Source organism: Ictalurus furcatus, chromosome 23, assembly GCF_023375685.1.
Source record: "Ictalurus furcatus strain D&B chromosome 23, Billie_1.0, whole genome shotgun sequence".
Taxonomy (NCBI): domain Eukaryota; kingdom Metazoa; phylum Chordata; class Actinopteri; order Siluriformes; family Ictaluridae; genus Ictalurus; species Ictalurus furcatus.
In genome coordinates, this window is record NC_071277.1 from 3040867 (window position 1) to 3059302 (window position 18436).

Here is an 18436-nt window from a genome sequence, read left to right on the forward strand (position 1 = left end):
AGTACTGTGGCAAGACAGTTCATGTGTACACATCCATGTAAAGTCACTGGTGGACTGCTTAGCCTTACATGAAGAATCAATAGATAAAATAGCAGGCTAATATTCTCTTCAAACAATATTTGGATAGAAAAAAAATGTCCTTTCCATCACTTTCCATGCTAGAGGTCTTTGTTCCAGACCCTTTGTGGCTCATCTCTGTATTTCCTTGCAAATTTCAGTCTGGCCTTCTTATTTTTACTGCTGATGAGTGGTTTGCATCTTGTGGCATGGCCTCTATATTTCTGCTCTCAACGTCTTCTTCAAACAGTGGACAGTCATATCATCACCCCTGCTCTGTGGAGGTTATTGGTCATGTCAGTAACTGATATTTTTGGGTTCTTCTTCACAGCTCTCACGATGTTTCTGTCATCAGCTGCTGTTGTTAACCTTGGACCTTGTCCTTAGACCTGTTTCACGTCTGGTTGTTAGTACACCTGTGGTTTCGTTCTTTTTCAGGACATTCCAAATTGTTGTATGGGCTATGCCCAATGCTTGTGCAATGGCTCTGATAGATTTTCCCTCTTTTCTCAACTTCAAAGTGATAGTGATAATGAGTCGTTATGAATCACATATACATTACAGCACAGTGAGATTCTTTTCTCCGCATACCCCAGCATGTCAGGAAGCTGGGGTCAGAATGCAGTGTCAGCCATGATACAGCACCCCTGGAGCGGAGAGGGTTAAGGGCCTTGGGCCTTGATCAAGGGCCCAACAGTGGCAGCTTGGCAGTGCTAGGGCTTGAATTCCCCGACCTTCCAATCAGTAACCCAGAGCCTTAACCACCAAGCCATCACTGCCCCCCCAAAAATTCCACAAAAATGGATTGCTTTTCTCCCATAGAGAGTGCTCTGGTCTTCATGTTGGTTTATCCATTTTAAGAAAATGTAGTCTTCACAGGTGAAACCCAGACCTCAAACCAAGAGTAGACATTCAGAGCTATTAATTGTTTCAACAATTAATCTAACAGGGCACACCAGGGCAACAAGAAACACTTGTCAGTCACATGTTCCAATATTTTTGATTACTTGAAAAATGGGTGGGTTCAAACAAAAGGTCCCATGTGCTAAACTGTGCTACATACTCTGTAGCACAACAGCATAGTATAACACACACTGTTACACACCCATGTTAAGTTCATGAAGCATGTGTTAATAAGCTGATGCATTAAATCAGGTGTGTTAGTGCAGAAAACACAAATATGCAGTACATGACAACTAAAGGAACACAATTGTAAATTTAGAAACATGAACCAGTTTCCAAAGCCCACAGTATGAACACCTTACTTCACTCTGCTCACGACTACACTAGAAATGCAGAATGGGACGTGACCCAGCACAGACTAACCAGCTCTGCAGTGGGAATAATGAAATAATGAAAAACATTACATTACAAGGCTAGAAGAATGAGAGAGACGGAGAAAGAGAGAAATTTGCTGGCCGTATCAAATGAAGCTCATGGGCTGTATGAAGATGAAATGTGTGATCAAAGGATGGAAGGAGAGCGAAAATGGGACGAGGACTCGGGCATTGACATTCACAACTAGACCTCATACTTGCATTCCATCGCTCTTAAATATGAGCTTAGATTCTCTGTTGCTATTGTAAACAGACTGTGGGAAAAGGAAAGAAAGTAAATCCCAGTTTCTCCTTGATAGATAAAAAAAAACACAGGGATGACTGATGATCCTTAGAAACAGATTTAAAAACATACAGTGCTGTGAAAAATATTTTTTCTTCTGTTTTTGTGCATATCTCACACTAAATTGTTTCATAAATTAAAACAAAGACTGATCTCCAGTTATCTGAAGCGTCTGGTTGCAGTTATTGCTGCTAAAGGTGGCTAAATCAGATTTTAAGATTAAGGGGGAAATTAGTTTTTCACATGGGTGATAGGAGTTTCTACAACTTTTTTTTTGCTTCAATGAAAATAAATAAATAAAAACTGTATTGTGGGTTTACTCAGGTTGTCTTTGTTTTATGTTGCTTTATATTTCGTTTGAAGATCTAAAAGTATTTAGTAAGAGATTTACTAAGACAAAAACAGAAGAAATCAGGAAACTTTTGCACAGCACTCTAGGTAATTGTTGATATGGTGAAGTTTTCTTTGTGAGAAGATGTTTAGTTAGCATTTTTGGAAGTAGCCTCCAGTATCAGTGCTTTGACAGAAGTAAAGCTGTTCCTTTATGCTTTACAGCACAGGAAAGCTGTCAGGATCGAGGACTATCCACCTTAGTAACATGACAAGCTGCATTTTTTTGTCTTATAAACTTTGAGGGAATGAATGACATTTTGCTGTGGTATCATGCTTTATTCCTTACATATAAAATATATATCTTAACAGTAGGCAAAACCTAATGTATCCAGACATCCTATGTACATCCAAAGGTTTCTTGAATGTAAAGTAAATTCTCAAACCGCACTATAAGAAAATGTGAATAGTGTGTGTTATCATCAAAAGTGAAATATATATTGAAGTGAAAATCATACTGTGTTCATAATGGGCACCAACACTGAATGTAGGATTATGCTGTACTGATTAAAATTTTTCAATTTAAAAACATGACTTCTAGGGTAGAACATAGCTTCTTTGCATACCCTGTGTAGATGGATACATGAAGCACATGCCAATTGAGATTAAGCCACAGAAGAAAAAAAAACCTGAGCCGAATGTAATGTGGTAAAAGCAATGTTAGAAGTAGAAAAAGGAAGTGACAGTACTTTTTTTGTCAAGTTAACTACTGGTTTTAGTAAATGATTCAAATGAATTAAGATAAAATCATTCAAAAAATGCAAATATGGTTTAGATTGCCATCAGTAGAGCTGTCATGTTTAAAGCTGTCAGGTATCTTTAAATCTCATTCTGAGGTGGTGTTTCAAACAAGTCACACCTGGAAGTTAAGGTTCCATTTTCCTCCATGTTCCCCATAACAAAAAACAACAAAATACACCTAAATCCCAAGTCCTCAAGTAACAGATGATCACCAGGCTCCAAGGAGAAGAAAGCATAAAATGCCTTTTGAATGTAGGGATCACACATCCTTTCCACCGTCAAGCCTAACTGGAAGAGGAAATGTGACGGCTAACATACTCCATACCAGGTGGGGGCAGTACTTTCTATAATTAATATTAAAGAATAAAAGAAAGCTAGAAGTCTCAGTATCATGCAATGTCCATTCAATGCCAATACAAAATGTCCAAAATCTCACACGAAAATGCCAAAATACCAGATTGATTAAATGTTTTGTCAAAATATTACACCACCTGCCAGTATTAATAGTTATAGTGATGTACTATCCTGAAGTACTACAGTGTTAACCACAATAGTACATGGTTTGGGATGTCACCAAAGAAGTTACAGTATACCAACTGCTATTTTAATGCCATTTTCATGTGATTTTTTAAGTATATCTCACAGTTCCAAGGTCCCTGGTTCAAGCCTAAGCTTGAGTCTGTTTGGAGTTTTGCATGTCCAAGTGGGTTTCCTCCGATTCTCTGGTTTCCTCTCACATCCAAAAACATGCCAGTAGGAGGACTGGCTACATAAGTTTGCCCCTAGCATCCAGCGTTCCAGGGATAGGCTCTGGATCTACTGCGACCCTAACCAGGACAAAGGGGTTATTAAAGATGAATGACTGACTGTTTGAATGAGTGAATAAATGTAAATAATGTTACCATTTTGTTTTCACTATGAACATATACTGCAGCTAGCATGAGCAGAAGTTGGAAAATGAGAGATACTATATATGTGCACTGATTTGCCTGGCTGACCAGTCAATCAGAGAGCTCTCCTCTGACTCTGATTCGAAATTCTCAATCAGTCAACTGGGTGCTGATAAGGGCTGACCTAAAAGTACAGGCGACTATCGGCTTGGGGTGTTACTGCATCACTCTAGGGTCCCACCCTGATTTTCAGTTCCATCATATACAGCTCTCAGTTTCTTATTTTTTTATAGAGAAAAGAGAAGAAAGGATGATTGGTTGGAGGGGTGTTACAGTATCTGATTGGGATTTACGTCTAGGTTCCCCTCCTCACCTCTGTCTCATGGTTACCATCAGCATTTGCACACTTTGCATGATCAGGAATGATTATCAGTCAAAACAGAGCCAACACATCTGTCAGACCTGAAATTACAATATGCCAACATGGACAGTAGCTGAGTACATGCATACTAGATGGAGGACGAGACTATGCCCCCATCCTTGTTTCTTTAACAATATCTGCAGGTGTGCTAAAACCTGACTCCAATTAGCTTTTTTGAGATCATTAACTCAAGGGTTCACATACTTTTTCCACAAGCACTATGAGGTTTTTTTTTTGGTTGTTCTCAATAAAGACATGAAGGATCAGAATTTATTTTGTGTTATTATTTTAGACACATTATTTTTGTCAATACCCTTGACTTAGATGAAGATCAGATCACATTTTATGACAAATTTATTCAGAAAACCATGAAATTACAAATGGTTCACATACTTTTTCTTGCCACTGTATATATGTGTATATAGAGGAATATCAACCATTTTGGAAAGCCTTCCCTATTTTATTCTAAGCAATAATCAAAATGGCAGGAAGTCAATGGAAAGGTGACCTTCAGGTCAAGTGAGCTTGGCTACTGCACTGATTTATAATGTGGCATTTGGCATCATTTACCCTAGGCAGGTATTTCCCATGAGGATTTTTTTTCATTTACTTAATGTCTGTGTTTCTTTACATCTTTACAATTCTTTACAATCTGTCAGGATGGCTCCATATTTACTCAAAGATGTGTTGAGTGAAATGTGAAACGCTGCTCTTTGCTTTATGAACACATTTTCTGATGCAGTTCTGACCTATGACCTATTTGATGCCTTTGGAAATTAAATGAAATGTCACTGATCTGATTATATGGGCATATTTTTTTTTTTTCCAACGATAGGTTTCCATTCCCTGTTATCATACACAAATTTTCCACTCAGACATACACAAACCAACATAGGCTACATTCCAAACTGCATACTCACATAATCAACAGATGTTCATCATGTTAAAAGAATCATCTTAAAAGAATACAGGACATGCAGTGGTAGTTGGATAAGCATTTATGTAGCATATTACTGTAAGATACAGCATGATTTTAATGATATTTAGGATTTAAAAAAGTTTAATTATCTATAGATTTAATTTTTTTTTCCATATCTTTTCATATCTTAAAAAACATGCATAAATGCATTTGGATGTGAAGCCTTATCAAATATCTGCAATATCATTAGTCTTTGACCTCCATTTTGCACTGACATTAAAATTAATTAATATAATTCTATTATTGTGTGAAACAGCTTTGGGGTAAACAGACAGGGCATAAATGAAGATTGACTTTTTGTTACAAAGAAATCAGCCTTTGAATATAAATGCCTTTTTAATCACATAAGCAATTCCTCAGCTTTATAGGCATGAATATTTCTCAGCTTTCATGAGGCATATAGTCTCGCAGCACTGCACATGCTATCTTTGTAATGTTAGTTGCTCTCAGAATACATAATTATAATACATTTATTTATGTACCATCATTTCAAACTTTATTTTGCTCGCAGATAAAATGTGGGCTGTAAAATGGCAGTAAGGTAATTAACTGCTCTTCTGGTTGTTATCGATGAAATGGTAATGCTAATGCTGTCTATAAACAATATTCAGTATTCAACAAAGACAGCATGGATGTTGCTAGTTACCTTGCTTTACTAAAAACTAACTAGGTGTATTAGTGAACACTAGGTGTATTAGCTAATCATGGATGTTGCTAGTATATATACAGTGCATCCAGAAAGTATTCACAGCGCTTCACTTTTTCCACATTTTGTTATGTTACAGCCTTATTCCAAAATGGATTCAATTCATTAATTTCCTTAAAATTCTACAAACAATACCCCATAATGACAACGTGAAAGAAGTTTGTTTGAAATCTTTGCAAATTTATTAAAAATAAAAAACAAAAAAGCACATGTACATAAGTATTCACAGCCTTTGCTCAATACTTTGTTGAAGCACCTTTGGCACCAATTACAGCCTCAAGTCTTTTTGAGTATGATGCTACAAGCTTGGCACACCTATTTTTGGGCAGTTTCTCCAATTCTTCTTTGCAGGACCTCTCAAGCTCCATCAGGTTGGATGGGGAGCGTCGAGATCATAAAGAGTAGTTATTTGAGGTATTGTAGCCATTTATTAGCATTCTTCCCTGTTCTTTCTCGTGAACAAGGCATTTTAGCCTGCAGATCTAGTTGCCTTCCACACCATTCTGTTTAAACTCTGTGGACTGTTATGTGTGAAAACCCCAGGAGATCAGCAATTTTTGAAATACTCAAAGCAGTCCATCTGGTACCAACAACCATGTCATAGTCACAGTCACTGTGATAACATTCCCTGCCATTCTGATGTTTTATGTGAACATTAACTGAAGCTTTTGACCTTGTATCTGATTTTATGCATTACACTGCTGCCACATGATTGGCTGACTGGATAACTGCATGAATGAGCAAGCACACTGTATAGTATTCCTAATAAAGTGGTCAGTGGATGTATCTTTAAATACAGTGGACAAGCCCTGATTAATTTTTTAAGTAACTAGGTGGAAATATGGGTTGTCTGCACTCTTTGACATGGTGTTTAGTAGTTTGCTGGTGTATTCACACACCTCAGATAAACAGAATTGCAGAAACTCACTTCATATTCGTCAACCAGCTTTATCAGTCCTGTAATAACTAAAGGCAATGAATCAGAAAATAGGCTGTGCTATCTGATTTAGAGACTCTTCATGCTATGAAATGGGGGAAAGAAAGGCAAAAGCAATCTCCAAAACATTTTAATTACCTCTTGGTAATATCCCCATAGAGTGCCAATCCCAATTCACTAATACACAGAAGTGGTGTAATGAAAACAATCTTCTGTAATATTGATCCTTGGCCTGACTGACAGGCAGGAGGAGAATGGGTCTGATTAAGAGCTGTGTCTAAATTTAGACACCTGTTTATGAACAGCTGCTGAGATCTAAGGGCTGTTGATGTGGACTGATATTTGTCCATTTCCGTCTGGTGTCAGGAAAATATTACTCGAAGCCAGATGTCTAGCAACTCTTTTGCTGAAATATACAGTATTAGCCATATCAGGCCATCAGTCCTAATCACAGCTAAGAGTTTTACTTGATTTCAATATTGCATTTGTAAAAACCATATCTGCTGCCATCATCCAGTGTTAAAAGTGGTAATATACATTTACATTTATTCATTTAGCAGACTTTTTCATCCAAAGCAACTTACAAATGAGGAAATACAAGCAAAGCAATATATATCAAAAGGAGAACAATACAAGTAGTGCTACCATACACGTGCTAGAGAAGCAAAGTGTGCAGAGTAGAGGTGTAAGAGCCAGTGTAAGCATAGTTTTTCATGCTTGTTCAATGAGCCATAAACAATTATTGCACGTGCACCTGTGGAACAGTCCTTAAGTCACTAACAGTTTACAGGCGGTAGGCAATTAAGGTCACAATTACAATAACTTAAGACACTGGAGAGATCTTTCTACTGAAATATACCAGAAGAAAGATGCCTGGGGTGCCTGCTCACCTGCGTGAGAAAATGCCATAGGCACGCTGCAGGGAGGCATGAGGACTGAAGATGTGACCAGAGCAATAAACTGCAATATCTGTAATGTAAGATGCCTAAGACAGTGCTACTGGGAGACAGGAAGGACAACCTGTGGAGGGAGACAAAGAGGGGTGTGACATGGGTTCTTTTGGGCTGGTTGAAAACAAGCCATGATGTTGCATACTGAATCATCTGAAGGGGTTTGATGGAGCTGGCTGGGAGGCCTGGGAGTAGTGCGTTGCAATACTCCAGTTTAGAGATAAGACAGAGATAATATAAGTGGGATACTATGGGTGATACTAGGGCTGCAACTAATCGGATGAGGGCAAACTTTCAGTACCATTTTTTCATTTATCTAAAATAAAATCCACAAACTGAGTGTTACAAATATAAACTTCAGACTAAAACTTAGTTGCGCAAGACGAGCAACGTGGCCTCGTTACTAATACATCACTTTCATTATAATAAAATAACAGAAGTTACACTGATACAGAATATAATGAAAATAAACTTAAATTAAACTAAACCTTTGAAACAACTTGAGACAACATCACTGTCGTGCTTCCATTCTACACAAACTCCGCTTTGCAAAGTTTTATCTTCTCCACAGTGTTTAATATAAAATGTTCCCTTGCCGTAGAGGACTTGGAGGTGGCACACATTCTTCCTCAGTCGCGTGACGATTTCTCCGCCGTCTGATGGTGACTGAGGTCATGTTGGGAATAAAAGGTAATGTTGACATAAACAGTAAAGTGATGAAAGTTATTGTCGGTGACTCTGGGTAGTCTGGCATGTGGCGTCGCATTATGTGCGTATGACGTCACGTGCCACTGACTAGGAAGCGGCTTATACTTCCGGTTAGTAAAAAAACGCAAGTGTTCCATTTGAGATGATATTACCTTTTTAAAATTCACACACTAGACAGTAGGATACATAATGCATAGTGTAAGTGTATAGTACATCATTTGGGACACAACTTTAGTATTTATGCTCCGATGTGTTTTTTTGGGAAGAGAAGTATCTTAATGAGTAAATGTACCCCGTGCTGCGCGCAGACCAACTAATCGATTATGAGATTTGTTGACAGCGATTTTCATAATCGATTATTATCGAATAGTTGTTGCAACTCTAGATTATACACACAAAAATAATAGCACTCAAATACAGAATAATGACTCTGAAGAAACTCTAGTAAAGACAGAAGTTAGATGTAATTTTGAATGTTTTCCACTGAACTTATACACTTTTTTCCACAGCTGTGTGTGTGTACCTGTGTGTGACACATTGAAGGAGTGATAAAGCGCTAGCGCTTAACAGTAGCAGACTGGAGGGAGGGTTTGTAATCCCAATCCAGCTGGATCTGGCACTGATTTTTTGAAGTAATTCGTTAATTTGATCAACCAATTTATCACTGAAATCATGTGCAAACGAGTAAAAAGAAAACAATTCCTGTGGGAAATAGAGTGCATGTCGTTAGCACTCTGCTCTGTGTTGCTTTGTAGTGTTCAAAGAATGAGTCAAACACAAAATTGTTTTAAAAATTAAATTGTTAAAAACTAATATATTTCTCTTAGGGGATTTTTCATTATTCACTAAAACAAGCAGATTGTTATTCAGTTTAACAAGCCGAACAAAGCTAGCATAGATACGTAACTGGCATTCTAAAGGTTAGGTAGCTAGTTACTGTTTGATCTGATCCATCCAAAAGCTGGTTTTAAACAGATTTTCCAGAAAAATACTAACCTTTAGTATGCTTATCCACACTCTCACTGGCTTGTCATGTAGACAAAGTTAGTAAATTAGCTAGCCCAACTAACAGCTAATTAGCTAGCCAAGAACTGTAGCATTTAGCCTCAGTTTTTCTTTTCATTATGCCATCATCTGTTTGCTGAAGTAATTTATTTGTTTATTTCTACTTCAAAACTTGTTTTAAAGGCTTAACTGTCTGCTTCTTCCTGAAAACCTTCCTAATCCCATGAACTGATCGGTGGTGGATGAGTAATATTATTTGACAATTGTATTAGCGTTTCCGAACTGATGAAATAAAAACTCAGTCAGATCCAGATTTAAGCTGCACAGTGATTCCATCCTACAGGAATTCAAGCTGACAATTGTGTGTGTATGTGTGTGTGTGTGTTTGATTGCATTTCTGAGTGTGTGTGCATATGAGTGAGATTGGCCTGTATGCTGAGAGGGTCAGTTTAATTTCAGGAGGCAGCGAAAGATACGTTTCTGCTGTCCTGTTTTGTCAGTAAATACTGCACGCTTCAGGAGCTGGAAGACAGGCTTTAAGACACAATATACAAACACAACAGGCAATCCCAGTTACTGCAGCAAAGATAGACAGTTCTACATAATACAATTCTACACAGTTTAAATAGTGCGATTCTACATAATGTCTTTTAGCCTGATTTGATCTGAATGCAAAGGATGTAAACATAAGATGAAAATGTTACACTCTGCATTATATGTTTATTCACAGGCAGTGGTGGAATGGATGAGATACACTGGGGGGACTCTATTTGAGCACTTTCAGATGACTGGAGTGTAAATATAAAATAAATATAAACATAAATAAATACCTCTATAATATATAATAACATAGTTATTTACTTAGTTCATGCCTCCCCCAAACAATATGCTTTCTTGTAGTATCAAGACAGAAACATGAAAGGTCACTGAAAAACATTCATAAATTATGTGTGGCACAAAGCAAACACTGTTCATTCATTCCTATCTTCCATATCAAATCCCTCGGCCATCTCACTCCTAGCTTTTTCACCAGGTTGTCCAAAGTATTTTACTATAGTTTTTTTCATCCTGTCTAACTGACTGTCTCTCTCCCCTTCAAACTCTTCTTTCTTTTTCTTTTGACTATCAACAAAAATAAGAGTGACAGCCTGTGTCAGTGCAATGAAAAAAATTAAAGTGGTACAGTAAAAGCCCATAATGGCTGGAGAATCTGCATAAATGACCGTTAAAACACTTTACAAACATTACATATATGTCTATGTAACTATTGACCAAGTTTCTATTTGCAAAAAACATGTAGGCTAACATAGTGGATATAATACTTAGCAAGCTATGAAAGTGAAAATAAATAATACTATAAATAAGGGCATTCAAAATAGATTAAACCTGAAACATTTCTGGTACATGCATGCAGCTTTATCCATATCAAAGTTTCTACTATTACATCTGTTAAAGTAGCTGTTTCTGTTAAGATTTCCGGCTCCATTAAGACGCCGATAAGACTCCAATAACTCCATTAAAAAGCGTACCCATTGGCTGCAACCTATAGGTATTATGGCCAATCACGAAAGTCAACTATATGCAACCACACACAGAATAGACCCACAGTGTTACCGTGTAGAACTCGCATTTATGTGCGGAACTCGATTTTGTAGGCTTTAGGTCGAGAGAAACCCTCTTTTTTCCACCAAAATTTCCTGTAAAAAAGCTTATTATTAAATGGAAAAAAAATCACCCTATTTTTATTTAAAAATTGAAATTTACATATTACAGTTTTCTTCCTATTAATTTATGACCAACTCCAACACTAAAATTAATGTAAAACATAATGGTCACCAATATTCTGTAATGACTACCAACACAAACTTCTTGCACTGTGAAAAAAAAAAAAAGTTCATTAAAAGGTGTACATCAATTTCACTAGAATGAATTGCATTGCATTAATAATTTGTTTTTGTTCAGCCCACATGAGTTAATCATGTATATTTAAAACCCTGGAATAAACACTGCACACTCAGCTGAGCTTAGAATTGAACCCTGGACTCTGGTGCTGTAACAGTGTAATGTTACACACTGCATAGATTTTATAACCTAATTGGATACTATGTGAAACACTAACTCTACATAATTCAAACTAGTAGTTTTTTTTAACTCTGCACCTTTCTCTGATATATAGCACATTTCTCACATTCAGGCCTTCTTGAGGGTGATATGAATACATGTATATGTAAAAGAAATTAAATAATCTAATAAAATAATCAATGTATGCGGAAAAGATGCAGGCGTGATGAATGAATGCATTAACATTGCATTAACTGAAAAATCCTTTTGTTTTCTTGAGCTTCCAGATGTCTGAAAGCTAAGCTGAATGCCAGACGGATGTTTTTTAATAAAGGATGAGTAATTAAATGCTTGTGCGAGGGGATTTAATCTGCTTTGGAGCAGCAAGATGTTGACAGAGAGGCAATCGAAATTCTTCCCATTATGTAAGCCTGTGCTTATTCACCACAGTCCAGCTGATGAGTATGGGGAGTTAAAAGTGCATGCTTATCTAATTCTGTCACTGACAAGCTGAGGATTTCTTAAAAAAAAAAAATCCTCATACTGTAATTGCTTGTCTGTTTTAATGAGAATATCAGAAACCAAGAACGATGAATAATATTGTGTAGGTCGCCCTTGTGCCACAAAACAGCTCTGACCCGTTGAGGCATGGCCTCCCCAAGACCTCTGAGGTTGTGCTGTGGTATGCGGCACTAAGACATTATCATCAGATCCTGTAAATTGCGACTTGGGGCCGCCATGGATTGGTACTAGTCTGTCCAGCACATCTTACAGATGTGTGATCAGGGAATTTGAGGGCCAAGTCAACACATTGGACTCTTCTGTCATGTTCCTCAAACCATTCCAGAACAATTTTTGCAGTGTGGTAGGGCACATTATCATGCTGAAAGAGGCCACTGACATTAGGGAATACTGTTGCCATGAAGGGGTTGCTTAGTCTGCAACAATGTTCAGATAGGTGGTACAGGTTAATGAATGCCAGGACTCAAGGATTCCCAGCAGAACACTGCTCAGAGCATCACACTGCCTCTGCCGGCTTGTCTTCTTCCCATAGTGCATCCTAGTACCATCTCTTCCCCAAGTAAGTGACGCATACGAACCTGGCCATTCACATGATGGCTCTTCATTCACAGTAGCTCTTCTGTGGGAGGTGTGCTAGCATCAAAGCCATCAATGAGCCTTGTGCACCCATGACCTGGTTGCTGGTTCACCAGTTGTCCTTTCCTGGACCACTTCTGGTAGGTACTAAACACTGCACACTGGAACACCCCACAAGATCTCACATCACACATAACAATGCGGCCCTTGCACATTTTCCTTGCTTCCAACACACCAACTTTGAGAACTGACTATTCGCTTGCTGCTTAATATATCCCACCCCTTGACAGGTGGCATTGTAATAAGATTATCAATGTTATTCATGTAACCTCTCAGTGGTTTTAATGTTATGGCCGATTGGTTTATACTAAGCAGGATTATATTATAAGATATAAGAACAAGATGAGTCCACCAATGAAAATGTCATGAAGAGGGTGATACAATGGACTGGATGTAAAGTACCCAAAAACCAAAAGAACAAGTCTTGTTTGCTGTCAAGCATTCATTACTAAGGCTATTTTGTTCATAGCAATCTGTCAGGGAGAACAGTTGTAAATGCTTGTTAATATGGAATGGAATGAGGTCTTCACATGATGCATCCAGCATGAATTAGCCATTACACCAAATGTAGTTAATCAGCCAAGATATGTCTAAGGACTTGAGTTTTGCTAATGATGTTACTGTAGCTAACAAGTAAGGAAACCTTATAGCCATTAGGTTAACTTTCTAAATGATCACACACTTAGTTGAGTTGTTACATTTCTGAAACAGACTCAAGCCTGGCACTGTTGTCTATAAAAATGGACAAAAAAAACTATTGCAGGGTTAAAAACAACAACAACAGCAGCCATCTTGAAGCTGAAGTCACTTTCATTTGACACATTAGAAGAGATATGGATAATAAATTTGTTCCAGTTAGATATGCATATTTAATGTTTTTAATACAGTTATTTACAATTTCATTAAACAATTGATTGATACATTGTACATGTTGTCACGTAATGGTGGCTAGGACAGATGCAAATGGAGTTAAGAGCTTTATTAAAGAGAAGCAGGCAAGCAAATCCAAATTGTGAATCAAAAGTGTGGTCCAAAACACCCAAAAGGTCAGGCGATCGGCAAACAAGCATAAACTAGGCAAGGCAAAACACAAAACGAGAAACTAGACTCGAGATCAAAAACCATGAAATGGAACACGATGAACAAAGGCTTGGCACGGTGAATACACTCAATACTTCGCGACGTACATAGATACACAAGGGGTTTAAATAACAAAGGTAATCAGCTGAGAACAATGATGACATATAAGGTAAACAACCAATAACAATACAGGGGTGGACACAGGACCTAAACCATAACAAAACACATGTGTCCGAAGAAAACAAAGTCAATGCCACTGAAACCCGGAAGCGCATGCTTGTGCTTTGAGCTTCAGAGCGCTCCAGTGCTTAGCACGAGGGGAAATCGTGACAGAGCTTTGGGGAGGAGGTCACCCTGTTTGCCTGCTCATAATAGGTGGTAAATGGCAGGGCAGGTTTATCTGCCAAGCTGACCCCCCCCAAAAGATGTTCCAGGTCAGCCTTGGATTCTAGACCAAATGTCATTCCCAAATGCCATTACAAATATTCCCACAAACTGAGTTACAGTCCCAAGTGCCCTGGCTCCCTTGGCCACTAGGAGCCGCACCCACTGGTGGGCTGGTCCAAAGAACTGGGACCACATGAACTTGAGCCATTGTTTCTTCTCCGGCTTGGGGTCTGCTAGACTAGCAAAATAAAACAGGCAGTCCACAAGAAAATATTCAGGATAGCCAAGAAAATCTATCGTAAGTATCTGGGAGCTCCATAGCAGTCCACTGAGGAAACTGGATCGAATCAAAGGCTGGCACAGTTTGCTTGGCTTCCGCTTAGTGTGAGGGGAAATCATGACACGTATGGTGTCATTATATATATTTTTAAGCTTTTTAGCTACATTATCCTTATGAGTTCAATGCAAAACAAACACTAAACAAGTCTGGGCTGATCTACTGCATTCACAATAATGTGGAATATTGTGTACATTTTATCTTTGGCCAAGCTATTCCTTTAAAGGAATATGTAAATCTCTCCTGCAACTTCTAATATGTCTTACAAAAGATTAGTGGCCTCTTTTATAAAGCACTTTAGTCTGAGATTGGATGAGGATGGGATTTCTCTCTCTCAAGCGTTCACACACACACACACACACACACACACTTTGATGAGAACTTTTCCACTTCTTCATCAACAGAGACAGTTTTTGGGCCAAAAACTACATAAGTGGATTTATAGCTACATTAACGTAATGACACCAGTCTCTAAGCTGAGATCAGGCCAAGGGGGAAATATGACTGAAAAATAAGTGACATTCATAAAATAGCTGGTACAGCACATTTTTACACCTGTCAAACATTCAGTCTTAATCATGGTGATCATGTAACAGAACAAACACAAATCTATACAGATATCAGATATAAAGAAATATAGAAATGTTTGGTTCAGGATGATCAGTAGCTATTATGGATCAGTTAATTGTCATGGCTAATTATTATACAGTATTTAAATTCATTCTTATGGTGAGTGTTTTTATTTAACAATTGTGGATGTGTGTGTGAATGGTGCCCTGTGATGAATCGGTGGCACCCTGTGTTCCTGCGATGGACTCTAGATCCACTGTGACCCTGACCATGATAAAGCAGTTTTTGAAAGTGAGTGTTTTACAAGTCATTATAATTTGTTAAATATAGACAAATTTGGGGTGAGACAGACCTCCATTACTTGATAGCAACATTAGTCTCACGGATTAATTGCAAAATTTAAGAAGCAAATGTTGGACACCAAAATGTATCTTTTTGTGGTCATTTTGTTAATTTGAAGGCCACCAGAAGTCAGCATGTGCTATTTGTTTCAGCTTCTTTAGCATTGACTGAAGAGATTTGCCATGGCTAAAGGGTCTAAACTAAAATATAGCCAGTCAAGCACAACTCTATCTAGTCTATACCTGGCTAATCTAAATGCCATAGAGTAAATGATTATTGATAGAGTGACTCTGTGACAGAGCAGAATAAAGCACCAGACATCATGTTAGAAGACATGAAGCATCTTTATCCACTCACTTAATCCCTAATCAGACTTTTTAGGCACGTCTAATTTATCTGGTCGGGTTGACTGATGTGTTTTGCAGAATGCTGTAGCAGAGTGAGCCGCAAATTGTTCATGTCAGGACTATTTAGTATAGTGGACAGACTGAATACTATCATGAAACGCCATATGTTGTGCAGCAGATGCCTGATTTGCATTGTAATATTGACAGACATTAGACTCTTTATATGCTAACTAAGGGGTGTGTTTCCAAGATGATCTCTATGTACAGTAGGAACAACATTCCGATACATTAAAAAAAAAAAAAACATAAAAAATGTTGTTTTATTTTTGTCTTGACAGCTTTGTTTTTGGTTGTACTGTGTGTTTTCACTTCCTCTATCAGCTGACTGGATGCTTGTATTTGTGATATAGAAATAAGATGACAGTATTGCGCAAACACAAATATGATGCATACTAATTGTTTTGGTGTATAAACTTCAGTACCTAGGATGACATGTTAAATTGAAGAAAAAGGGAGCAGTGGTTTGCATAAGTATTAACCCTACTTGAACTTTTCCACATTTTGTAGTATTACAAGCCAAAGCTGAAATGAACTTAATAATAAGTCAGTTTTTTGGAAGCCACATAATTAATTGAATGGAGATGGCCTATGTGCAATTAAAGTGTCATTATCAATATAAATACACCTTTTCGTAGAGAACATACCTAAACAGACAGCATCATCAAGACCAATGCGATATCAAAAGATGTCCAGGACAAAGTTCTGGAAAAGTAGTGTATCAGGCTGTTCCAATGGAGCACCATTAAATACATTATTAAAACCATGACTCTGCCTAGAGGCCATCCCCATAAATCAGTGACCAGGTAAGGAGGGCATTAACAAAAGGAGGGCAAGGGTATCGCTCAACATAATGCTACCACCACCATGCTTTGAACATCCTGCAGAGCACCATAAAAAAAAGAAAAGAACATGGCACAACCATGACTCTTCCTTCCACAGAGACCATCCACAAAAAGTCACTGACTGGATAAGAAGGGCATTAGTCAGAGAAGCAGCGGAGGTAAGATCCGGTGATGTGGGAGGTGCGATGCTGGACTGACCAATTACAAGCCATGCTACAAGACACCCTGGAGGACACAGACTGGGAGATGTTCTGGCACAGCTCTGATGACATCAGCAAGTTTACAGCAGCTCTGCTCTTTTATACAGAGTTTCTGATAGGAGAGACTATTCCCACATGCTCTGTAAAGGTTTTTACTAATCAGAAGCCATGGGTAGTTTGATCCATGCGGAAAGCTCTGACAGCATGCACAACTTCTTACAAAGCAGGGCTGCAGACCGGTAACATGGATGAATATAAAGCAGCTTCCTATAACCTGAGGAAGACAGTAAGGGAAGCAAAAAGGAAATGCTGGGACAATATTGAGACCCAGTTTGAACAGGCAGATTCCTGGCATATGTGGCAAAGCATGCAAACTGTTACAGACTACAAACTAGGGCTGCAATAAATAAATCGACAAAATTGCTAATTAAAATAATCAACAGTGAATTTCATTATGGATTAGTTGGGTCTGTGACGTCACTGTGGATAACACCTGTCAGTGACGTCAGTTCACAATTGTGAAAAATGCATTTCTATGAATAAAACACGGCAGAGGTCACTGAGTGAGCTGCTGTGGGAAAAGTGCATGATCCAGGTTGTCCAACACGTGAGAATGTTTTTCATAAAGCGCTTCAAACAAACTCCAGAAGTGTATTAACGTGATTTGTCATGTCAAACACTGCGACAAATGCATGTGCTGTTCAATATGTTCCAGACATGTTTTTTTCAGCCCAGAAATTACATTTTGACCTTTATATCCTTATCTGTAAAGGTTAGAAATTCACGCCAGTATTTCCATTTTACATAAAGGCTCGTCTTTAGTGCAAGTGAGTCTCCATTAAACACTGAATGAGCGCGAGTCCACACATGCGCATCAATCAAACAGTGCACAATAGAAAGGAAGAGCAATAACTCTGACTAAAATATTCATTTTGATCAAATATGTTGTTTGGTGCTATATTTAGCTATATTTAGAAACAAATGTAATTGTCTTTTTTATAAGAGCTGTAATGGGGTTATAACATGTAAATGTATATAAATGTAAGAAGTGTCATACATTTATAGAATAAAGTAACATGTTACTGTGTTCAAATGAGCGAATGTGTACGTTACTGTAGAACATTCAACCTCTTACCAGTTAACACATAGTTTGTGCTTTTGTTTTTCTTTTTTAGCATTTTTAATATAGTGATTTAACTTCTGCTTTAAAGCTTGTGGACAATCAGTTGCTTTTTCGTTTTCAAAATATAATGTGCATATTTTAAAAAATCCTTTGCACAATGTATAGCATAACCCACATAGATATATTTAGTACCTTTTCCATAGCCTTCAATTTGCACATTTAACAAGTTAAATAGTCAAATGTTTAAAAAAGAGAGTTAAAAGAGTGTTTATTTTTCGCTGTTGTTCCATTTTTATGTGTTAGTGCATTGATGATTGAAGTAAGTATAACGCTGATCGGTCATCTACTGGGATGGTTTGAATCCTGCACTCTGGGATCGATTGCTTTAGTCTCCGCCCACATACCTGAGGAAAAGCGGTAATTTTCCATTCGAGTAAATTTCTCGTGGAAGTAACACGGTGCTTGTGACTTACTTCTCCTGTATATAGGTATGCTGTGCATGTTTAACTCAACTGTTTTATCTGT

The 18436-nt window shown here is 37.8% G+C and overlaps 1 protein-coding gene across 1 annotated transcript in view; it reads right to left on the reverse strand.

Annotated features, from left to right (window-relative positions):
- Window positions 1-18436, reverse strand: part of LOC128599393 (neuropilin and tolloid-like protein 1) — a 109705-nt gene that overhangs the window by 38060 nt on the left and 53209 nt on the right. Inside the window, exons 2-3 of the mRNA XM_053610929.1 lie at window positions 14208-14328; window positions 12597-12724 (exon numbers count right to left, since the gene is read on the reverse strand). Coding sequence (XP_053466904.1) covers window positions 12597-12724; window positions 14208-14328 — 249 coding nt within the window. The remainder of the gene's footprint in view (window positions 1-12596; window positions 12725-14207; window positions 14329-18436) is intronic.